The sequence below is a fragment of the Urocitellus parryii genome, chromosome 16 (genome assembly GCF_045843805.1).
Source record: "Urocitellus parryii isolate mUroPar1 chromosome 16, mUroPar1.hap1, whole genome shotgun sequence".
In the NCBI taxonomy this organism is placed as follows: domain Eukaryota; kingdom Metazoa; phylum Chordata; class Mammalia; order Rodentia; family Sciuridae; genus Urocitellus; species Urocitellus parryii.
In genome coordinates, this window is record NC_135546.1 from 20247718 (window position 1) to 20269880 (window position 22163).

A 22163-nucleotide genomic window follows, 5' to 3' on the forward strand; every position below is an offset into this window, starting at 1 on the left:
AACTTATATAACATTCTTTTGTTGGGGGACTGGGGATTGAACCCAGGGGTGCTTCACCTCTAGGCCCCATCCCCAGCCCTATTTTGTATTTTACTTAGAGACAGAGTCTCGCTGAGTGGCTCAGGGCCTCCCTTTGGCTGAGGCTGGCTTTGAATTCACGATCCTCCTGCCTCAGCCTCCAGAGCTGCTGGGATGACAGGCGTGCACTACCATGCTGGGCTTAATTTGCTTTTTAATTTCTTCTTGGGCCTACTGTGTTGCCTAATTTCCACACATTTGTGAATTTCTCCTGAAACTTCTTCCTTTAATGCATTTCTAGCAACAAACTGTCTGCTATAATTTGGATCATGCATGTCCCAGAAAGTCCCATGTATTGAAGGTTTGGTCCCCAGGGAAGCACTACTGGGTGATGGCAAATCCTTTTGGGAGATGTGACCTAGTTGAAAGGTCTTGAGGCCAGTCTCATGCCACATGCTTCAAATATTTTAAAAGTTTCCTGGGTTCCTAACTATGACTGTAAAAGTGGAGTGTAAAACTTGAGGAAAGAACTGGATTTTTTTTACTTTGGGGTCAAATTATGAAGCGATGAATACACGAAGCTAACTCAGGAAAACACAAGTCAGAGCCCAGGGTGACCAGGACACTATGTGTCCCTCGTCTCCCCTGTGAAAAACCTTTGGGGGAGTCTTGGAATCCTGCAAGCCTTCCCGTGGTGGGTACGAGTACCACAACACAGTGTCAGACGCGGTGGCTCACTCCTATAATCCCAGCAGCTCGGAGGCTGAGATGGGAGGATCCCAGGTTCAAGGTCAGCCTCAGCAACTCTGCGAGGCCCGGAGCCACCTAGCAATCTTAAAAATTAAAAAGAAAAAATGTTGTGGCTCAGGGGTGATTGCCTTTTGTTGCCTGGTAACAAAAAAAAGAAAAGAAAAAGTATAGCAGCATAGATCGGCCTCAGGACAAAATAAGTTCTGGATCCCCATTTCACAGATGAGAAAGCTGAGGAGCCACACAGATGCAGGGAATGCAGCACACTGCATCCAAAGTAGGAAGGGGATTTGAACAAAGGCAACAAGCTAGAGGTGCAGAGGAGAGGAAGGGAAATTGACGACACGACATTGGTGCCATTAAGCTATGACCAACTCATTGAGATTTCAAACTCATCCTGAGTGCAGTTACTGCAACCCAAGGCCCCGAAAACGGAGGCTCCAGGAAGTGATTGTGTTACATATGACAGGCATGCTGAACTGCTTAAAAGCGCGCAGTGTCACAATATCTGTCACCTTCACTGAAATTATTTTTTAAAAAAAATGTTAGTTGCATGCAGTGGCACACGCCTGTTATCCCAGGGTCTGGGGAGGCTGAGGCCGGAGGATCACAGGTTGGAGGCCAGCCTCAGCCACTTAATGAGGCCCTAAGCAATTCAGCGAGACCCTGTCCCTAAATAAAATACAAAAATAGGGCTGGGAACGGGGCTCAGGGGTTAAGCACCCCTGGGTTCAATCCTTGGTACAAAAAAAAAAGAAAAGAAAAGCAAATTTAAATGCGTCTTGAGAGACACAAACATGAAAACTCAGGGGAAGCAGCTAAAGGGTTTTTAAGAGGGAAATTTCTACCCCAAATAACTAATTAATAAATAAGATCCCAAATGGGAACCTACCCACCCGACCTCAGAGGAGCTGGGAAGAGCCCGGGAGGAGCAAGGGAGGAGCAGGGGAGGAGCCCGGGAGGAGCCCCAGGAGGAGCCTCGGGAGGAGCCTCCAGAGGAGCAAGGGGAGGGGCGCGGGAGGAGCGAGGGGAGGAGGGAGGGGAAGAGCCCGGGAGGAGCCCTGGGAGGAGGGAGGGGAAGAACGCGGGAGGAGCTCTGGGGGGAGGAGCTCTGGGGGGAGGAGCTCTGGGGGGAGGAGCTCTGGGGGGAGGAGCTCTGGGGGGAGGAGCTCTGGGGGGAGGAGCTCTGGGGGGAGGAGCTCTGGGGGGAGGAGCTCGGGGGGAGGAGCCCGGGGGGAGGAGCCCTGGGGGGAGGAGCCCTGGGGGGAGGAGCCCTGGGGGAGGAGCCCTGGGGGGAGGAGCCCTGGGGGGAGGAGCCCTGGGGGGAGGAGCCCTGGGGGGAGGAGCCCTGGGGGGAGGAGCCCTGGGGGGAGGAGCCCTGGGGGGAGGAGCGCCCGGAGGAGCCCAGCGGGCTCCGGGCCCGGCCCCCGTAACGCGGCTGCCTGCCAGGGCCCCTGCTCCGCCGTCAGGACGCAGTGTCCTGCTCGCCATTTTCCCTTCTGACTTGGGTTTTGGTGAGTTGTCCCCAAGGCGCTGCTCACCTCGGGAAGCCAGGACACTGCGCTGGTCGCGGTCACCAGGGCGGCGCTTGCCTGGCGCCGAATGCGGCGCGGCGCCTGTGGCCTCCTTCAGGGCTCCGTGGGAAGGGCGCGCTTTCCCAGGACAGCGGGCCTCAGCGTCCGCGCCCCTCAGCGTCCCGGCTGCTCCGCTTCCCGCCTTCCCGATTCTCCCGCCGGCTCCCGCCCCCTGCACGAGGGCCCCACGCACTGCCCGGCCACGCCCCCAGGCCGCACCGCCCTCTCGGCTTACCGTAGGGCGGCGCCAGGCTGGCGAACCACAACTCCCATCAGGCCCCGCGGCACCGCGCCTTCCGATTGGCCGAGCCTCCGGCCGTGGCCAATAGGACGTGGTTTTGTTGGCCGGTGCCGCGGCAGCCCGAGTCCTGGAGAGCGACGGCGCGGCGCGCGCAGAGCGCGGCGTCTGCCCGGTTGCTGTGGAGCCGGTTCTCGTGGTTTGCCAGTCGGCGTGTTTCTGTCAGCCTCCTGCCAATGGGGAGCACGGAGAGCTGCGAGAGCCGCAGGGTGTCTTTCGGCTTGGACGAGGAGGAGCGGGTCCGGGTGCTGCAGGGCATCCGGGTGAGCGGCGCCGCCGGGGCCGGGGCGGGCGTGTAGGGCGCCCGAGGACGCGGAGGCCGCCAGCCCCGCCGGGGGGTTGGCGCGCAGCGGCGTGGAGCGGCGTGGCGCGGGCGGCCGAGCCTCCCTCGTGGAGCCTTCGCACCGGGAGAGGGGTCGTGAGGCCCCGAAGAGGCCCCGCCGGGACCCGAACCCGGGGCTGCAGCCTTCAAGCCCCACTGCGCTGGTTCCCTTAGGAAGAGCGCCGAAGGGGCAGGTGCAGAGGACGCCGGTCACGGGTTAGGTCTGGGGCCACCTTCCAGCCCCGGCGGGATCGGCCCGGTTTCCTTTATGGGTTCCGCGCCCTGGTGCTCCCCGCCCTCGCCCGCCCCTCAGGTGGGCAGCCGGTTCTGTGGGCAGGAGCAGCACCGTGCTCTTTGGGGGGACTGTCCCCTTCCACCCTGCCCGACGATCTTCCCCCCCAAGCAGGCAGCCGAAGAAGCCCTTTTAAGCATTGTAGATCCAGCCAGGCGCCAGGGCGCACACCTGTCATCCCAGTGGCTCTGGAGGCTGAGGCTGGAGGATCGCAAGTTGGAGGCCAGCCTCAACCCCCTAGCAAGGCCCTAAGCCACTCAGGGAGACCCTGTCTCTGAACAAAATAAAAAAGTTGTGGGTCAGTTAACATACATTGCCCCTGGCTTAGAAGTCTTCAGTGGATTCCTAGAGCATTTAAGATGAGGAGATGCCTTACTTGGGTTTATATAAGCTGCCCCAGTGCCTGATGACCTGTCTGACCACATCCCAGGTCTGTCCCCTCATCCCCCACTACTCCCTCCACCTATTCACCAGCCTCAACACCTCCTGTTCCTGGAAGATACCAATTTCCGTCAAGCACAACATCTCTGTTTTGTCTGTTCTCTCTTCCCCCTTGCTGTCTTTTTATCTGCCTCTTGTCATTTTTCTAGCTCAGATCCAAGAGTCTTTCTCTGACCACTGACTGACTGTAAAGGAGCATCCTACTACTGTTGCACATTATTTTTATGATGATGATGATGATTTTGGTTCCAGAGATTGAACCAGGGGTACTTAACCACTGAGCCCCATCCCCAGCCCTTTTTATTATTATTATTATTTTTAATTTTGAGACAGGGTCTCGCCAAGTTGCTGAGGCTGGCCTCCACCTTGGTATCCTCCTGCCTCAGCCTCCCAAGGTGCTGGGATGACAGATGTGTGCCACTACTATTTGGCATACATTTGCTTTTTTCCTAGTCTTCATTACAGTTTGAAAGTGCCACTGATGATTGGGATTATCTGTTTACTCTGTTCCCATTAGTCTGTAAGCTCCTAGAGAAGGAGGATCATGTGGGATTCATTACTCTATCCCCAGAACCTAGAGGAATAATAAAAGCCCCTCAAATCTCAGCATGTGGTGGAGGCCATGTTTTGTGCCAAGCCCTCTAAAGGTATCGATTAATTTTCAGTTGACCTATGAGAGAATTAGAATTCTGTTCGCCCATTTTATAGATAGGAGGACTGAGGTACCTGCAGTGGTTTATCCAAGGGCACATAGTGAACAAGTGGAAGAGGTGGGATTGAAGTAGGTGAGCTCCAGGGCTGTTTGTAGGACTGCTCTTGCGCTTCCTCCACACCTGTGGATCGCACAGAGCAGATGGTTAGCAAGTGTTCAGTGGTTAAATGAATGAACACAGCAAAACAGACCAAATCTCCAGAGTTGCGTGGAGGGGAATTAACTATGTTGAGAAAAAGAGGTCTGATTTCTGGGCTTCTTAGGTGTGTACCTTGGATGAGCAAATTGTCTTTTGAGCCTCAATCACCAATTTTTTTTTAAAAAAGCATGTGTGTGTGAGACAGGAGGAGATGAAGATGTAAGGAAAAGCGGTTAGAAAACTGAGGTGCCTTGTGGGGACATTTGGTGCTGCCCAGGTGGCATAAAGTCTTGTTGAGGACCTGGCTGGTGGCGAGGATGAAATGGGGAGGTGGTGGCCCCCTTGAAAGGCTGAGAGGCCAGAGCCAGAAGTAGAATTTCCAAAGATGTCCTTGGTACCATTGAGTTTCGTTCATGATTCTGCAAACTGAGTTCTCTTTAAAGATAGAGCATGCACCTTAGAGAGGTTAACACCTTTCCTCCTTCTAGAACTTTAGAGCCTTCAGAAAACCAGCTTTTTCTCTCTACCCACCCCACCCCCCAGGATACACGTAAGGGCAGCCTTAAAATTTGTGACATTACCTCCGCTGGACCGGACAGTGATGCTGGTGCCCCACTTAAGTTTATTAAAACTAGAAAGATCTTTGGTGATGGCTTCCTTTTCCAGTTGAGCAAACTCATCAGAAGCCATTGACTTGTGCACACAGCTCTACAGTGAGGGCCACAGCCCCACATCTGGAAAGCCATGTCCTCGCTTCCGCTTATATGCCCGATTCAAAAGAGGAAGCGTGGGAGAAAGGATGTTATGGAGCTGAAGACGGGGCCTTTTTTGGTAAGCAGAGTTGCTTGTCTTTAGGCTGGTGAGTTAAAAAAAAAATAAAAGACCCTGCGATCGATCAACACAGCAATTCAGAGAGTGAACAAATGAGACCAAGAGGACTCTCTGCCCCGGCTCCTTCAGAGAAAATTACATATTCTTAGGGACCACTTATATTTAATCCTGAGGTCCTGGTCCTAGATAGTGCTCTAGTCCCTTGAAAATGAAGTGCTAGGGCCTTGTTCATTTGCATGTTGATTTGCATAAATTTACATAGGAGTTCAAGCCCTAATTCCAGGGAAGGTAAAAGGAATTTAATGAATGCAAAAATGCTGCAATTATATTCAACTCCAATTTCCAGAGCAAGCGTGTGTAAAATAGGGAAAGATGGTTTTGATCCGTACGCTTCACCTGGTCCTGCAATCCGGGAAGGCCCATGGCAGGCATGTCCTGTGTGCAGCTACTTCTCCACCCTGTGAGCTGCCATCTTGGTGATGAGACCTTCTCCCAGCCCTGCATCCCCTCTCCCCTTATCCATGCACTTTCCTGCTGCTCCACTCCTTCTGGGAACCGACTTCCTCAGCCTCTGGGCTGCTTCGGCCTAGTCTTAGTTCACTGCCCCTTTGAGGCTGATTTTGGACCGCAGCAGAGGGGGCCACCAAGAAGGGTGTCTCTCTGAGAAGGTGACCTGCAGGGCAGGTCCTAAGCCAGCCTTGTGAGGAGTGTGTGTTCACTCTGTGCTAAGCACCGTGCCCACCGCATTCTAAGAGAATTGTTGCAGGTATTTTACATGCTGACCTGTGAGAAACCCCGATCCCCAGCTTAGGTGAGAGATTCCCATTTCCAAAGTGAGAGAAGTCACCCCAGGTCACAGTGAGTGAGTGGGGGACCTGGAGACTCAGGCCTGTGTGCGTGGCAGTCATCAGGGGCTAGACTGCTGGAGGAGGTTCCTGGGCAGTGAGGCCAGACTGGGGGCCTTGGCTTGCCGGACAGGGCTGTGGACACACCATCCTGGATGCCCCATTGCGGTTCTTTAATCAGGAACAGAGCCGTCAAACGCTCCATCAGGTGATGCTGATTTCCCTTTTCCCTTAAAAAAAACAACTTTATTGAGATACGTTTACATACCATGCAGTTCATCCACTTCAATATGTTCTAGTAAATTAACAAAATTGGGTCACTGGCACCCCAATCCACTTTTAGAACACTGACAAGAGTTGAAAAGAGACCTCGTGCCAGTCATTCTCCATTTCCATTCCCAGGGAACCACTAAAGCCTCCTGCCGGTATGAATGTGCCTTATCTGGATAATTCCTGTAAGTGGATTGTATATCTTGTACATCTGGCTTCTTTTACTTAGCGTAATTTTTTGGGGTGTTTTTGTGGTGCTGGGGATGAAACCCCTCCCCTCCAGGCAAGTGCTATACCACTTGTTTTGGATGTGGGTTCATTGATGGTGCACATTTATTGCTGAACAGGATCCTGTTGTGTGGATTACACGCTGCATTTTGTTAGTCAGTCACCCACCAGCTGATGGGCATTGGAATTGCTTCTGGTTTACATCTGTCGGGAATGATGCTGCTATGAACATGATGTTTACAAGTGACTTTTGCACATGGACAGAGTTACACAGGAGATGGATAATGCCTCTCTGAAAAGATGACATCGGTGGTATGTCTTGAGCATCGGTCTATGACATCGGTGGTATGTCTCCTAGGAGGAGATTTGTTGCGTTATTTATTTACTTTTTAAATCAGGGATTGAACCTAGGGGAGTTTAACCACTGATCACATCCCTACTCCTATTTATTTTTCATTTTCAGACCGGTTCTTGCTAAGTTGCTTAGGGCCTTGCTCAGTTGCTGAGGCTGGCCTCCAACTTGCAAGCCTCTTGCCTCAGCCTCCCAAGCCACTGTTTAGGAATCTGGGGAGTCATGTTGAAGTAAAAACTTCAAGTTGTTTGCTGAAGTGGCTGTACCGTTTTATATCTTTACTAGCAATATGTGAGGGTTCAAGTTTGCACTCTCAGCACCACTTGGCATCGTCTGTTTAATTATAGCAATTCTAGTGGCTGAGAAGTGGCGTTTCGCTGTGGTTTGAATTTGCATTTGCTGGATGATGTTGAGCATCTTTCACGTGCTTCGGTGCGATCCATATGTTTCCTTCGGTGAAATGTGTATTCAGGGCTTTTGCCTGATTTTAACCGGGTTATTTGTCTTTCTATTATTGAGTTATAAGATTTTTTTGTGATGGGTGCAAACCCTTTATTATTGATTTGCAAATATTCTGATTTGCAAATATTTTCTTCCAATATGTGGCTTGTATTCTCATTCTCATGGTGGTGTTGAAGTGCAAATATTTATAATTTTGATGAAGTTTATCTTTTAAAGAAATTGATTGTACTTTTGGTGGTGTTATCTAAGAAATCTTTGGCTAACCTAAGGTCAAGGAAATTTCCTACTTTTTTTAATTTAAATTTTTTATTTTTTTGTAGTTGTAGAAGGACAGCATGCCTTTATTTTATTTGTTTATTTTTATGTGGTGCTGAGGATGGAACCCAGAGTCTCACACATGCTGGGCAGGTGCTCTGCCACTGAGCCCCAGCTCCTCCTCCTATTTTTTTCTACTAAGAGTTTTGTAGTTTGGGCTATTATATTTAGGTCTGTGATCTGTTTTGAGTTAATTTTTCTGTATGCTCAGAGGTAAGGCTCTAAATCAGGGCCTGACAAAATTTTCCTGTAATGGATCGGACAGGAAATACTATAGGTTTTGCAGACTGGAGGTCTCTGTCATGAATCCACCCCTTCAGTAGCTGGTGGAAGCCACCCAGGTGATATGTGAATTGTGGGTGTGGCTAAGGCTCTGTTTATTTACAAAATCAAATGCTGGTAGAACTCAGCTCCAATACCAGCTTGCCCAACTCCGATCAAAACACATCTTTTTTGCGTATCTTATTCTCCAAATCTTTTTATTTATTTTTTTAAGCATTTGTGGAGATTGAATCCAGGAGTGCTCTACCATTTTTATTTTGATAGGGTCTCACAAAATTGCCCAGGTTGTCCTGGGACTTGCAGTCCTCCTGCCTCAGCCTCCAGAGTTGCTAGGTAATCATCACGGTCCCCCACCACTGCCACAGACCCAGACTCTATGTTTTGAAAAGACTATTTTTCCCACTTGTATTACTTTGGGACCATTGGGACCATCCATCGAGTGAAAATAATGGTTTATTTCTGGACTTTCCATCCTGTTCCATTGATCTCTGCCTGTCCTTATGGCGGTCGTACACTCTTAGGATGATTGCAGCTTTGTGGTTTCAAAATTGGGAAGCGTAACGCCTCCGACTTTGTTCTTTTTCAAGATTGTTTTAGCTGTTCTGAGTCCTCTGCGTTTCTATATGCATTTTAGGATCAGTTTGTCAACTTCTGTGGAAAAGCCTGTTGGGATTTTGATCGGATTTGTGTTGAATCTGCAGATTACTTTGGGGAAGAATTGCTGTTTTCAACAATTTGGAATCTTCTGGGTCTGTGAATATTAAGTATCTCCCTCTTTATTAGATCTCCCTTGGTTTTTCTCAGCCCTGTTTTGTTCTTTCAGTATATACATCTTTTCTTAAATTTATTCCCAAGGGACTCAGTGCTGAGGTGCACATGTCATCTGAACAACTCAGGGGACCCAAGATCTGTCTCAAAATTATAAGAGAACTGGGGATGGAGCTAGCTCAGTGGTAAAGTGCCCCTGGGTTCAATCTCTAGTGCCAAAAAAAGGAAGAATAATTATTCCCAAGTGTTTTATTCTATTATATATTCTTGTGAATGAAATTGTGTTCTCGATTTCATTTTTGGGTTTGTCTTGGCGCGTGTACAAAAATAGAGTTGATTGAGTTGACTTTTGGAATACTCGTGTGGTATCTGCCAACTTTGTTGAACTCAGTTGTTTTGTGGATTCCTTAAGGTATTTTATGGATAGGATCATGTTTGCAGATAAAGTCCACATTCCTTCTTCCATTCTAATGTGAATACGCTTTCTTTTTCTTGTCTTATTGTATTGGCCACAGTCAGCGTACAATATGGCACAGCAGTGGCCATTCAGTATGTTAGCTGTGGATTTTATGTCTTGTTGGAGTGGGGGGCTTATTGGCATGTATGTGCAGATTCCATGCTTGTATTAGTGAAATGACAGTCCTGGTGACCACGATGGCAGCTGTGCAAGAGACTGGCCCTTCATGGCTTCGACACAGACTCATTTCACACTTGTGCAATAGACTTCCTCTCTACCATGCTGTTGATCAGCTGAGTTTCGAGCTTGTCTCAAATGTCTCTGTCATATTGTTTTGTATTATCACTTTTCCCTGCAGATTCTTTATCTTTCTTTGGTTCTTGTTCCAAGTGGATCCCTGGGCTTGGGAGCCTGTCCCACCTCTAATGTCTGCCTTTCGGTTGCCTCTTTCCTCTCAGTTGACTTGCTTCAAGTCCGTGTTTTAAATGAGATCTCAGGAGACCAGGACTTAGGCCCTGACACTGCAGTCGGCCTTCCTCATGTGCAAGATGGAGATCCCACGTAGCACCGCCAGGCTCCCATTGAACACAGATATCCCCAAGGGCTTGGATCCCAGGCTTTCCCAGTCCTCTTCAGTTTGGAAGCCCCACTTGGCTGCCCATTTGGTGAATGCAGATTGAAGGCGCCACTACAGGAAAGCCAGCTTCTGCTTTCCAATGAGTGGTGTCTGCGTTCCAATTTCAAGTCCAGCAAACATTGCCTGAATCCACACCGTGTGCCCGTCCCTGGGCTAGGTACTCCAGCATATGTTACTCTTTTGGATGCTGCCAAAACATGTCACATCTTCTGACATGTGTTGAGGTATTAGGAAACAAAGTAGAGCAAATTCTTCCGGGAAGCAGAGGGCTCTAGTTTTGTCTAACTAACTTTCCTCCTCAGTTGCTGAGACAGGGCCGGATGAAGGACAGACACTTGTGTGTAGACGTACCCTTGGTGCCCTCTGTTTCCATGGCTTGGAGATCCCCAAATTCACGGTGTCACTGTGTGTAGATGATCAGAGGATCGTCCTCACAACTCTGCTGTTAGCCGCACATGAAAGACAGATTGAGCAACTCTCAGGGGCTTATTTGAACATCAGTGTTAGCAGTGACAAAATTTCAACAGTACAAGAGTGATCGTGATTTCCCCCTGGCCTTCTGACTTCAGGAAGTCAGACTTGCAATTCCCTGGTAGTAGTCCTTAACTGTATCCAGCACAGTGTTTTAAACTCTTTCTCAGTGAAAGATAAATCTGTAGGAATTTAAATTTAAGCTGAGGCACGGTGGCGCACAACTGTCATCCCGGCACCTCGGGAGGCTGAGGCAGGAGGATCACAAGTTCAAGGCCAGCCTCAGCAACTTAGTGAGGCCCTAAGCAATGCAGGGAGACCCTGTTCTCTAAAGAAAACGTAAAAAGGGGGTGGGACGTGGCTCCGTGGTTAAGCACCCCTGGGTTCAATCCCTGGGACCAGAAAAATACATATCTATACTCACATGTACGTATACATTGGAGGGCAGTTGTTAATTTTAACTCTGACTAAGCTCATCTTGGGCTAGTTCCCTCATTTGGGAAATGTAGGTGCTACTCTGGGCCAGCTCTCCTTTCGTGTCCCGTGTCCTGTGCTTGTATTTCATACCCTACATCCAAGTGGCACCTGCGGCACCCCCTCTGCCTCCCCGGGAATGACCTGTCCCTTAGGTTGTGACTCCACCATGGAGCCCCTCAACCAGAAATTCTGCAGCACCCCCCATTCCTCCCCTGCTTTACACCCGGTGACAGGTCCCGGCCTGTACCTTGTGGCCGTTTCTCGTCCCGTCATCCCCTCTATCCTCACCTCTCCCAGTGCAGGTCCACACCCCACACCCTCCACCCTCGACCCTCCATCTTTCTCTCCCGTAGAGTCAGTTCTCACAAATCCCCGTTTCCTCGGCCACTAGGGCATGTATCATAAAGGCAGAGTGGACTCTGCACGGTTTTCCAGCTGGTGACCCTAACATGCAGGCACCTGGAGGGAGCACAGCCCCCAGACGCCCCTCCTGCGCTGCAGGGACTGTGCAGAGCCAGAGCTAATTGGGTCCCGCCTTGGGCTTCTCCCTCTTGCCTCTAGATGAAGGGCTGGCGCCCGGCCTGGCTCAGGAGTCCATGTGTTGGTGCCTCTCGGCAGGGGACGCTTGCTCCTGCCCTGCATCTTTGCTTGATGCCATTCCCCCTGCAGTGCTGGGCTGACCCTCTGTGGCTCAGTCCCTTCTCTGCCTGTCACCCTGCGACTCTGCTGGCCGCCTGCTGCTCACTGCCCCTGGCTGAAGGCAGCTCACGCCCTTGCCCCCCTACGGCCATGTGAGCAGCCCCATCTTGCCCTCTCCATCTCCGTCACCAGCCCTGAGCCTGACACCACTCAGTGACACCCCTGCTGCAGAGATTTCAGCCACGAGTCCAGAAACCTCATGGTATTAATAGATTTGCGTTAATTGCCAGTATTTCTAAAAAAAAAAAAAAAAAAAAAAAAAAAAAGATGAGCAGCTTTACATAAATTGGATTTTTAGCTCTTTTGGAAAAAAGCCTAGAGCGTCTGGTCTGCTCCCATATGGCAGCATTTTGCAGTTGCCGGAGTCTCGAGGTGACTGCCCTCTTGGGGTGACGCATTGGCACCTCTTACTACCACCCCATCCTTGCACTTGGATCATTCTCTCCCTCGCCCTCTCTCTTGCCCTCTCTCTTGACGGGACGATGCTACCTGTTCTCATCGCCTGCCTGGCACCTGCAGCGTTTGGCCCTGCCACCCTTGGGCCAGGAGGTCTCCCGGGGTCCCCTGGTCCTGACATTCTGGGATTCAGATCTGTGGCAAGCAGCCGGCAGGTCTAATTTCAGCTCCTAGAAAACAGGGCTGGTGGGGGGAGATCTCCACGGCAACAGCCTTGGGCAAGGAGAGGAAGAATCTTTTTAGGATCCCAGAATCGGGCAGTTTCTCGGATTGGGGTGTCCTGACACTCAGGCCCACATAGCCACGTGGGCAACCCCACCTGGTGCCCTGGTGCTCGGCCAACCCCACCCGCCCTCTCTGCCTGCGGGGCCATCAGCCGAGGCTGGGGACAATCAGGGATGCACTTATCTCCTTTTCTTTGCCCGGGGCTTGGCACAGCACCCAGTGCCCAGTGTGTCCTCAGGAAGCGTGGCACTGGGTGGGTGGAGTGGTGGTCAGGGCCTGGCTCAGCTGCACAGATCCTGGGCACCCTGGGCCACCTCCCGTGCTCAGCATCACGCTTTCTCTATTCTTAGAGCAAGGTGGTGGCCCTGCTCCTGCCCATATGGAACCCATGCCTCCACGGGCTACTTCTCAAACATGCCCAGAGAGTGACATTTGAAGTTTAAAAAATGCTCATGTCCATGACATTCCACAAGTTCACATAGGTTGTCTGTTTTCAGAGAGATGCTCCTCAGTGCCCCTCCCCGGGCTCCATCAAGCACCATTAATGGAGGGCACGAGACTTGCTCTTCAAATGGTCTCTTGTCACCTCTGTGGAGCTCCAGGTGACTTCTGCCACTTGTACGGGTTGGGGTTCCAGTCTCAGCCCTGGCGCTCGGGCCATCTGTGGCCGTGGGTGACTTGTTCAGCCCCCCGACTCCGTTCTCCGTCTGTGGCAGGGTGGTGCTCAGGGAATGCGTGTAGCCTGGAGCGTGGCATATGGCGGGTGCTCAAGGAATAGTAAGTCACAGTCGCTTTTACCATTAGCTTTAAATAGGCGCCCTTGTCTTCACTCAGGGGGTTGATTTCCTGGCTCCAGCCACAAGCTATGTTGCCCCCTTCTGGAGGGTGGAGGAAACGCACCCTCCCTCTGGCCCGTCTCTTGGCTCGGTTTTCGCCAGGGATTCCCTAATTTCTTCCTCCAGATGCAACCTCCTGCAGCCTCCTGCGACCTGTTTGCCCGGGGAAGGAGCTCCTTGGCACCACGCCGCTCTCAGCTCGCTGTTGACGCCCCCTTCCCAGCAAGCAGGCTTGGAGCCTCGCTGTCATCTCTTGTCTGTTACTTTGTGACTTTCTCTTCTTGCAAAATGCATCTTATTTTTAAATGCCAACTGTTCCCAATTCGCCATGAATCCTTTCCGACTTTCTCCAAGCCTATATATACAAGTGTACCCTTTCCTTTTTTATGGCACAAATGAGATCACGTTGTATGTACTATTCTGTAAGTCGCTCTTCCCACCTGCCCCGTGCATGCCTCCTGACACATGCGGGTCTTCAGTGATTCTCGTTGCCTAATTGTCTTTCATAGCCATTCAGTCCCCACCTGGTCCTGCAGCTAGTACATTTCCTCAGCCCTCTTACTGCTGGTTAACCGGTGGTGACCACCCTGCCCCCAGCCCTCCACGATCTCATTCCCTCCTCCTGCTTTGGGGACTGTCTCATGCAAAGAGCCCATCCTGGCTGAGTGTCTGTTCAGGAGCCATCAGCGACTTCCAGAGGCCTGCAGAATGCACTCCAGCCTCCTGAAGACTCATCAGCAGCCTCGACTGATGGGACCTAGTGACCTTGTACATCTTACTGGGTTCCCTCACCTGTGTTCACTGCCAGGCTGAACCTCAGGCCCCTCTGAACCCTCCCTGTCCTGCTCATGCCTCCTTACTCCCAAAGGCTGCCTCTGCCCCAGCCCTCTCTGCGATGATCTCTTCAGGCTGTCTTCCTCCTCACTGCAGTTGAACTTGGAGTTCTGCTATTGGAACTCCTGGGGCCCTCGAGCAGTGCTGTCTTGCCTGGCTGCTTTGTGGCTTGTATTCTGTGCTCGTCTGTCATGTCACTGGCCCATGTCTTACCCTTATCTGCTCTGGTTGACCATAAGCACTTTTTGATTTTTGTTTGTTCTTTTTAGCCATCGGGACAGTAGAGTGTATTTTGACATGTGACACTGACCTGGAGTGACACTTCCCATTCTCGTGGTGGGATGTGATATGGTGTTCCCAGGGTGAGTGAGTGTTCATATATGAACGTGGGAAAGTGGTGTCCCATGTGACTGTGAGCACTGAGTGTGAAGTTGACGGCTAGATCTTTTTTCTGCTTGTTGTCATTTGGATAAGCATCCCCGAAGGTCCGCGTGTTAAGGATTTGGTCATCAGTGGCACCCTTGGGAGTTGATGGGACCTATTGGAGGTGGGGCCTAGTGGAAGGACTTTAGGTTATTGGGGGTGTGTCCTTGAAGCAGGTGTGGGAACTGGCCTCTTCTCGCCTCATCCGTGATGTAGTGGGCCACTACAGGCCCAAAGCAACAGGGACAGTGACTGGAGCTGAGATCTCTGAAGGGGTGAGCCCGGTTAGACCTTTCCCCCTGTTAAGTTGATTCTCAGGTAGTTTTTCAGGAGGCCAACACACAGTGCTCCATCACATGAGGATGGTGTTGTGGACCTGTGCCTTTAACAACCACTGAGCCCCCTCCCCAGCCCTATTCTATGTTCTGTTTAGAGATGGGGTCTCACTGAGTTGCTAGCGCCTTGCCATTGCTGAGGCTGGCTTTGAACTCTCAATCCTCCTGTCTCAGCCTCCCGAGCCCCTGGGATGTCAGGCGTGGGCCACGGCATCTTGCTTTTAATAAATGTTGAATTTAACAAATATCTGAGCATCTCAAATGTGCACTCTCTGGGCACTGAAGATGCACATTTCAAATGGAACCCTTGCTGCCTTTGATGGAGCTCATGTTCTGGGAGTAACGGCACGGAAGTAGGCACCTGGATGTCATGTCAAGGAGCCGAGCAGGGCAGGGGACACAGTGACAGTATTCAGTGGAGGCATCAAGATTTCATTCACGATTTCACAGAAGTCCACCGGGCTCCCTGGTGGCCCAGCCTCCTCTGGACTCTGCTGGTTCCTTGGCTTTATCAGCTCTCTGGACCTTTCTGCTCTTTACCTCCCAGGTTCCCTGGGAGCCGTTCCTTCTGGGGACAGTGTGAGCCCATGGACTCTGCTGAGCAAGTGCCCCTCCCCTTGCTCTTGACCTGTCGCCCCCATGGTCACGGCGCAGGTCCTGGACTCGGGCAGCCTACTCTGTGGTGGGCCAGCCTCCTCCTGACCTCGTGGCCTGGGGCGAGTTCTGTCACCAGGTGATCTCTGTGCCACCGCAAGCCCAAAGCAGCAGGAAGCAATGTGACCTGAAATCCCTAAAGCAGGCAGCCGGTCACACCTTCCTCCTTTAGGACCCGGAGCGGGCGCAGAGTGGGGACAACCGTGGGTAGTGACAGCAGAGCGTCGGTCCTTATGGCTGCTTTGACTCTTGTTAGTCACATGAGGTCAGCAGGGCACAGCTCCGTCTATTACTGATCTCCTGTCGGTTCTTATGAGTGCCACTGGGTTTGTGGGAGCAGCACCCGTGGCCCCCACCCCCTGCCTTCTAGCTGTGGGGGCACGTGCCTTACTCATAGACCTAAAGAACCCTCTAGGTCTTCCAGTTGGTGAGGGCAGGGTGTAGGCTGTGGTCATGCGGTGGTGACCCTCGGGAAGAGGAATCTGGGTTTCCAGGAGCATTTGCTGGGACGGAAGGGGGGAGGTCTCTGTGGGCGGGTGTGACTCAGGTAGACCCTGCACCGCTCCCTCACCTGTCCTTGCCTCTGTGGGACTTCCCAGAGGCCCGCGCAGGTGGGGACAGACCCTCCTCGTCACTCCAGGTGAGGGCAGGTCCAGCTTGGGCCGTCAGATGTGGCACCCATGTGGGCTTTAGAAAGTCTGCCCCGTTGAATTCTGTGCACATCATGGAGGAGAAGGGAAGAGACTTGCGCAGGGTCCCAGAGTCCCCTGGAGAACACCGGGAACTGGATCTGTAGCGCGTGGGAAATCCCGACTGTCCTTGTTTACTGTCCATCCGTCCATCCGTTTCACAGGGGCCACACAGGTGTGGCAGGGGTCACGATGAGTATTTGCTCAGCGCCTTGCAGTTTCCCATAGTAGCTCGTCCCGACTGCCCCCTTCGTGCCAGCTGGCTTCTGTGGGTGGCTCCTGGGACTCTTCACAGCAGCCCTGTTGTGAAGCCCGCCATTGCTTTATCCCCACGTCACAGAGCTAGGAAAGGGCTTAGCTGACATCCAGACTCAGGCCTGATCCCTGAGCTGCCCAGCCCGAGGGGGCCTCCGCCTCACAGATACCAAAGTGCAGAGAAGCTAAAAATGTGTGGCAAGGTCATGCAGCTGGAAGACACTCCTTCTTCCCTGCCATGCTCTGGATCCGGCCCTCCCTCCCGGCCATACGGGATCCTCTCTGGCCAGCTCTGGTGGCACAGTGACCAGTGGGCCTATGCCACCAGGCACCCAACCCCGCCTGGCTCTGGAGCCGCCGTTCTGGTTCCGTTGGCACTGCCCAGATGGTGTTTATTCTCGCACGACTCCTCTGTGTGTATGTATATTTGTTGATTAAAAATATTACTCGCTGTATTTTGTCGCAACATTAAAAAATATTACAAATCTCTCGCTGTCAACAAGCATCTTGCCAATGTTTCCCTTAACCCCTCGGGCGCCAGGCGCGTGGTTCAGCCGATGCCCCCAGGGCTGGGCCTGGCCAGCCTGAGCCTGTGGCTCACCTGTGGGACCCTCACCCTGGCCCCCTCCTGCCCTTGGCTCAGATTCGAACTTCCTCCCTGGCCTCCCTGTCTTGCCTTTGCCCGCCCCTCTGGCCTGGTCATCTGGTCCCCTCTCTCCGCGCCATATTGGCCTTCTGTGGTTCCCTAGGACACGCCAGCCCCCGGCTTCTCAGAGACTCTGTTTGAATCTGGCCTCCGGTTGGTGTGTTGTCGGGGTTCCTCATCCGAGGGTGGGAGTCTCGCCGCAGCCGTCGCCTCCCTCCTGCCCACGTGGCTTCCTGCTCTGCCCTGCGCGCTGTCAAGACTTGAATAATGTATTTCTTCCTTGATGGCACTTGTCACATCCTCACGGAGTTTTCAAAGCATATGTTTGAACGTTTCTGCAGCAGGGATGGCATGGACGAGGTGGAACGCGCATTTCATCAGTGCGTCCCTCCCTCTCATCAGGCTGCGGAAAATGAGGCTGTGATTGAAATCAGTGGTGTCTGGGGTCAGGTGGAAAAGGGTGTGAAACCCGTGACTTGTCTGTCCTGTCCTCGCCTTTACCCCGTGGAGGCCGGGACTGTTTCTAGAACCTACCCTCCACGTAGCAGGTACTTAGGAGGCTGGTTGCGCTGCCCTCCTCCCCCTGCTGGGCCGCTCCTCTGGACCCCACGTGGGCTGCACTGCTCCAGCCTCCTTTGATGTGGTCCCGGGGCTCTTCCCTTTAGCGTGGGTGGGATCATCGCCAGCTCTGATGGCCTCTTCCATGCCGACCTCACACGTCATCAGTGCCTCAGCCACACCCACATAGGTTCCAGGACGCCCAAGGCTCAGTGCTGCGCACCTGGGTGCCCATTCTTTGCCCCCAGCCTCTCAGAGGACTAGAGCTTTCTTTTTGGAATGGGGAGTACCAGGGATTGAACTCAGGGTCACTCAACCCCAGAGCCCCATCCCCAGCCCTATTTTGTATTTTAGTTAGAGACAGAGTCTCCCTGAGTGGCTCTTGCTGAGGCTGGCCTCCAACTTGTGATCCTCCTGCCTCAGCCTCCCGAGCTGCTGGGATGACAGTATGTGCCACTGGGCTCGGCACTGGTGCATTTCAAAAGGGTCAACTCTGAAGCCCCCTTGGGTGCTGGCTAATTTGTAACAACTGGCGTCCCAGCTCCACCAGGAACATCGCTGCCTTCCCATCCTCTTCTGTGGTGACAATATTCCCAGCCCTGGCCAGTTCCAGGCCACCATTGTGTAGTTAACCAGCCCCCAGGATTTCTCCAGAATTGGACAGTCACCCAGCACCCTATCAGGGTGCCCCCAGAGTGTCCACTCAGCCCGTGTCCCCACCGACCTGGAAGAAGGTTCACTCTACCCTTGCTGTCACCTCACACCCAGCCAGGTGTCCCAGGCCGACCCTCCGGGTGTGATTGGTTCTAGCAAGAACTGGGGACCGGCCGTGCTCTGGGGCTTACCCTTCAGCTCCTGCGGGGTCGACTTGGTGGCTACAGCTCAGGGAGCAAGCTGGCCGCTCTTTATATCTACAGTCAAACCCGTGTGCCACCTTCTCAGTATAGTTTCTCTCCATGTCCCTGTTTCTGTCATCCCCACCCACGTTCCTCCACTGACTTGGGGTCCCAATTCCCCTGCCTTCTCTAACTCTGGCTCATTCATTCCTCCGAGTCAAGGCAAGCACAGGCAGAGCCTCTGTCCCTTCCCAAGGAGGGCACAGTCCCCTCCACCCCACTCCTCCCCTGCTGCCCTTCAGCTCCTCCCGTGGTTTCTTTGCTCTCCGGCTTATCCCTGTCCACACAGTCGCCTGACCCTCTGCCCCAGCCATCCAGCCTTCTGTGGCAGTTTGGAGCGCTCCACCTTCGGCCACCCAAGCCTCCGGCAGAACTTGCTGGCTGCAGGCTTGCTGGCTTCTTCCAGCCGGTGCCTTCAGCCACGGGGACGGGACCATCTCCTTTTGCGATTTGGTGTGACATCCCATCGGGCTGCTCATTTTTGTCTCTGGCGGTGTCTCTGTAACAGCTTTGAGACGTAATCTTCATGTCATGCAATTCGCCCATTGAAAGTCTGCAATTCAGATTTTTCCAGCATTGCTAGGGATTGAACCCAGATTCTCTGTGTGCCCGGCAAGTATTCTACTAGGGAGCTGTATCCAGATGTGCAGCCATTACCACAGTCATTTTACACACTCACACAGAGTTTTATATATATATGTATATAATTTAGAGACAGGGTCTTGCTTAGTTGCTTAGAACCTCACCAAGTTGCCGAGGCTGGCCTCCACCTTGCAGTCCTCCTGCCTCGTGGGCTGCTGGGATATTAGGCACACACCTCCGTGCCCGGCCACTACAATGATTTTTAGAACATTTTCACCCCCTGCCCCCAAATATCCTTACCCTGTAACTATCAGCCCCGTCCCTCATTTCCCTAAGCCCAGGTAACCACGAATCTACTTTTTCTAACTAGAGAATTGCACACTCTGGACATATATAACCTATCACATAGGTGTGGCCTCTGGGATCTTTAACCTGGCAGCGTGTTCTCAGGGGCCGTCCACGTCGTGGCATGCATCAGTATCTTCATTCCTGTTCATGACTGAATAGTATTCCTTGTCTAGAGACACTTCATTTTCCTTGTCCACTCATCAGGTGATGGACATTTGAGTTGTTTCCTTCCTGGCCATCATGGGTAATGCTGATACAAATATTAGTGTGCAAATACTTGTTTGGACATGTTTTTATTTCTCTCTGATATTCAGCTAAAAGTGGATTGCTCTAGGTCTGATCTTTTATCGAACTTCCAGACTGTTTTTCCATAGTGGCTGACCCATTGTATCTTCTGACCAGCAGTGTATTAGGGTTCTGATTTCTCTACATCTTTGCCATCACCTTTTGTTTTGACTTCTTTTCGTACCAGGGACTGAACTCAGAGGCCCTTGACCACTGAGCCCCATCCCCAGCCCGATTTTTGTATTTTATTTAGAGACAGGGTCTCCCTGAGTTGCTTAGTGCTTTGCTTTTGCTGAGGCTGGCTTGAAACTCGTGATCCTCCTGCTTCAACCTCTCAAGCCACTGGGATGACAAGTGTGAGCCACCACACCCAGCTCTGGCCTTGACACACACACACACACACACACACACACACACACACACACATTTTTTTTTGGTTGTCAATGAACTTTATTTATTTCTATGTGGTGCTGAGGATCGAACTCAGTGCCTCACATGTGCGAGGCGAGTGCTCTACCACTGAGCCACCACCCCAGCCCTGGCCTTGACTTTTCCCTTCTAGCTCTCTCAGTGGATGGAAATGGCTTCTTGTCATGGTTTAATTTTACATTTCTCTAATGACAGATGATACAGAGCTGCTTCAGGACATTCTGTTCAGGTCCTTGGCCCAGTATTCAGTCAGTTTCACGTGACTATAACAAAGTACTTGAGATAATCAACTTATGAAGAGGAAATGTTCATTCTGGCTCCCAGTTTTGTATATGGTCTTCTGTGATCGGTTGGCCTTATTGTCTTGGGCCGGTGGCAAGGGTGTCACCTTATGGTGGGGGCATGTGGTGGGGCAGATGGTTCCTATCATAAGCCAGGAAGCAAAGAGGAAGAAGAGGAGCTTGGGATCCTGCAGTACCCCTGAAGGGCAGAGTCCCTGACCCAAGGACCTCCTGCTGCCCCCGTCAAAGGTCTGTCACCTCCTGGTCATGCTGGCCCAGGCCCAAGGCCTCCCCTTTGGGGAAACTTATCCAGACCACCACAGCACCCATTTTTTAAAATTAGAGGGTTTTTTCTTTTTCTTTTTTTCTTTATCCTGAGTTGTGTGAATTTTTAGGTATATTCAAGATAAAATTCGTCTTCAGGTATTTGATTTGCAAATATTTTCTCCCATCCCATGGGTTATCTTTTTAGGTGCTGGGTTGTGTCTTGGGATCAGCAAACCTTTACACTCGGGTGAAGTTGGCTTTTACCTTGGGGGTCATTTTTAAGGGGACCTCGATGAAGTCTTCAAGGCTTACCCCCATCTCCTGGGAAGACTCGTCCTTTTAGCTCTTACTTTTAGGGCGCTGAGCTATCTTGAGTTGGTTTTTGTGGCTGGTGGAAGGTGTGGGTCCAGCTTTACTCTTTGGTAGTAGGAAGTTGTCCCCACACCATTAATTAAAGAGGCTGTTCTTCACCCACTGAATTCTCTTGGCTGTGTCACCTCATGGCTGATGGCATTCTGATGGCGGGGGAGGGCTCCGTAGCCAGCTCCCACCAGTCACCACCTCTTCAGGGTCTCATCTCCTGTAACAGCACTGAGCTGAGGACCCGACTTCCAACACTCGAGCCCCAGGAGACGAACTCAAGCCCTGTCCAGGCCACAGCGGGATCTCATTGAAAATCAGGGGATCGTTTATGTATGGATCCATTTCCTGGTACCATGTTCTCTTTATTGATGTACGCGTTAGGTTCTGTCTTGTTCTGCATCATTAATTAGCTATTTGGTTTGTATACATCCTAAATACTAGAGGGACCTCTATAGTGTTTAGTTACCACAGAAATATTGGTGGTAAAAAAGTTAAAACACAAACATGAGGAGGGGAGAAGGGGATAAAGACCCAAGAGGGCCCAGAGTGAAGCCGCACCTAAGCAGCCCCTCCTCCCCCTGAGTCCCCCTGGGTCCTGCTCTGAGCAGATCCCAGTCTCATGCCTGTGTACATACGTGAAAATCCACACTTCCCTTTGTAAATGTGGATATGCATAGACCACACTCAGCTGGATTTGTGTTTTCTGCTTTTTTTTATAGCTGTGTATATCTTTTATAAAATGGAGACCCATACATCCCATACATCCTTTTATAATAGTATACAAGTCTTGCCTCCTTTTCGGGGGGCTGGGGATTGAACCCAGGAGTGCTTTATCATCGAATCCCCAGTCCTTGTTGTTTTGAGGTCTCACTGGGTTGCAGAGGGTCTCACCAAAATGCCGAGGCCAGCCTCAAACTCGCGATCCTCCTGCCTCAGCCTCCCTAGTTGCTAGAATTACAGGCATGCGCCACCGTGCCCGGCTCATTCTTTTTGAATGAATCTGTAACACTTCATAACACTTCATAGAATGTGTGTGCTCTGCTTTCTTTAACCAGTTGTCTATCTTGGAAGTTTAGGGTTTTCCTGGTTTTTTTCTCTCGTCCCAATGTCACAGTGAACATCCCTGCACATGCCTTCGGGTGCCCAGGGGAGTGCTTTTCC

The 22163-nt window shown here is 51.8% G+C and overlaps 1 protein-coding gene across 1 annotated transcript in view; it reads left to right on the forward strand.

Moving 5' to 3' along the window:
• The first annotated feature begins 2722 nt into the window (after positions 1 to 2722).
• The window catches only part of Chchd6 (coiled-coil-helix-coiled-coil-helix domain containing 6), a 163533-nt gene continuing 144092 nt past the window's right edge, over positions 2723 to 22163 (forward strand). The window contains exon 1 of the mRNA XM_026410935.2: positions 2723 to 2903. Coding sequence (XP_026266720.1) covers positions 2817 to 2903 — 87 coding nt within the window. The 5' untranslated portion in view covers positions 2723 to 2816. The remainder of the gene's footprint in view (positions 2904 to 22163) is intronic.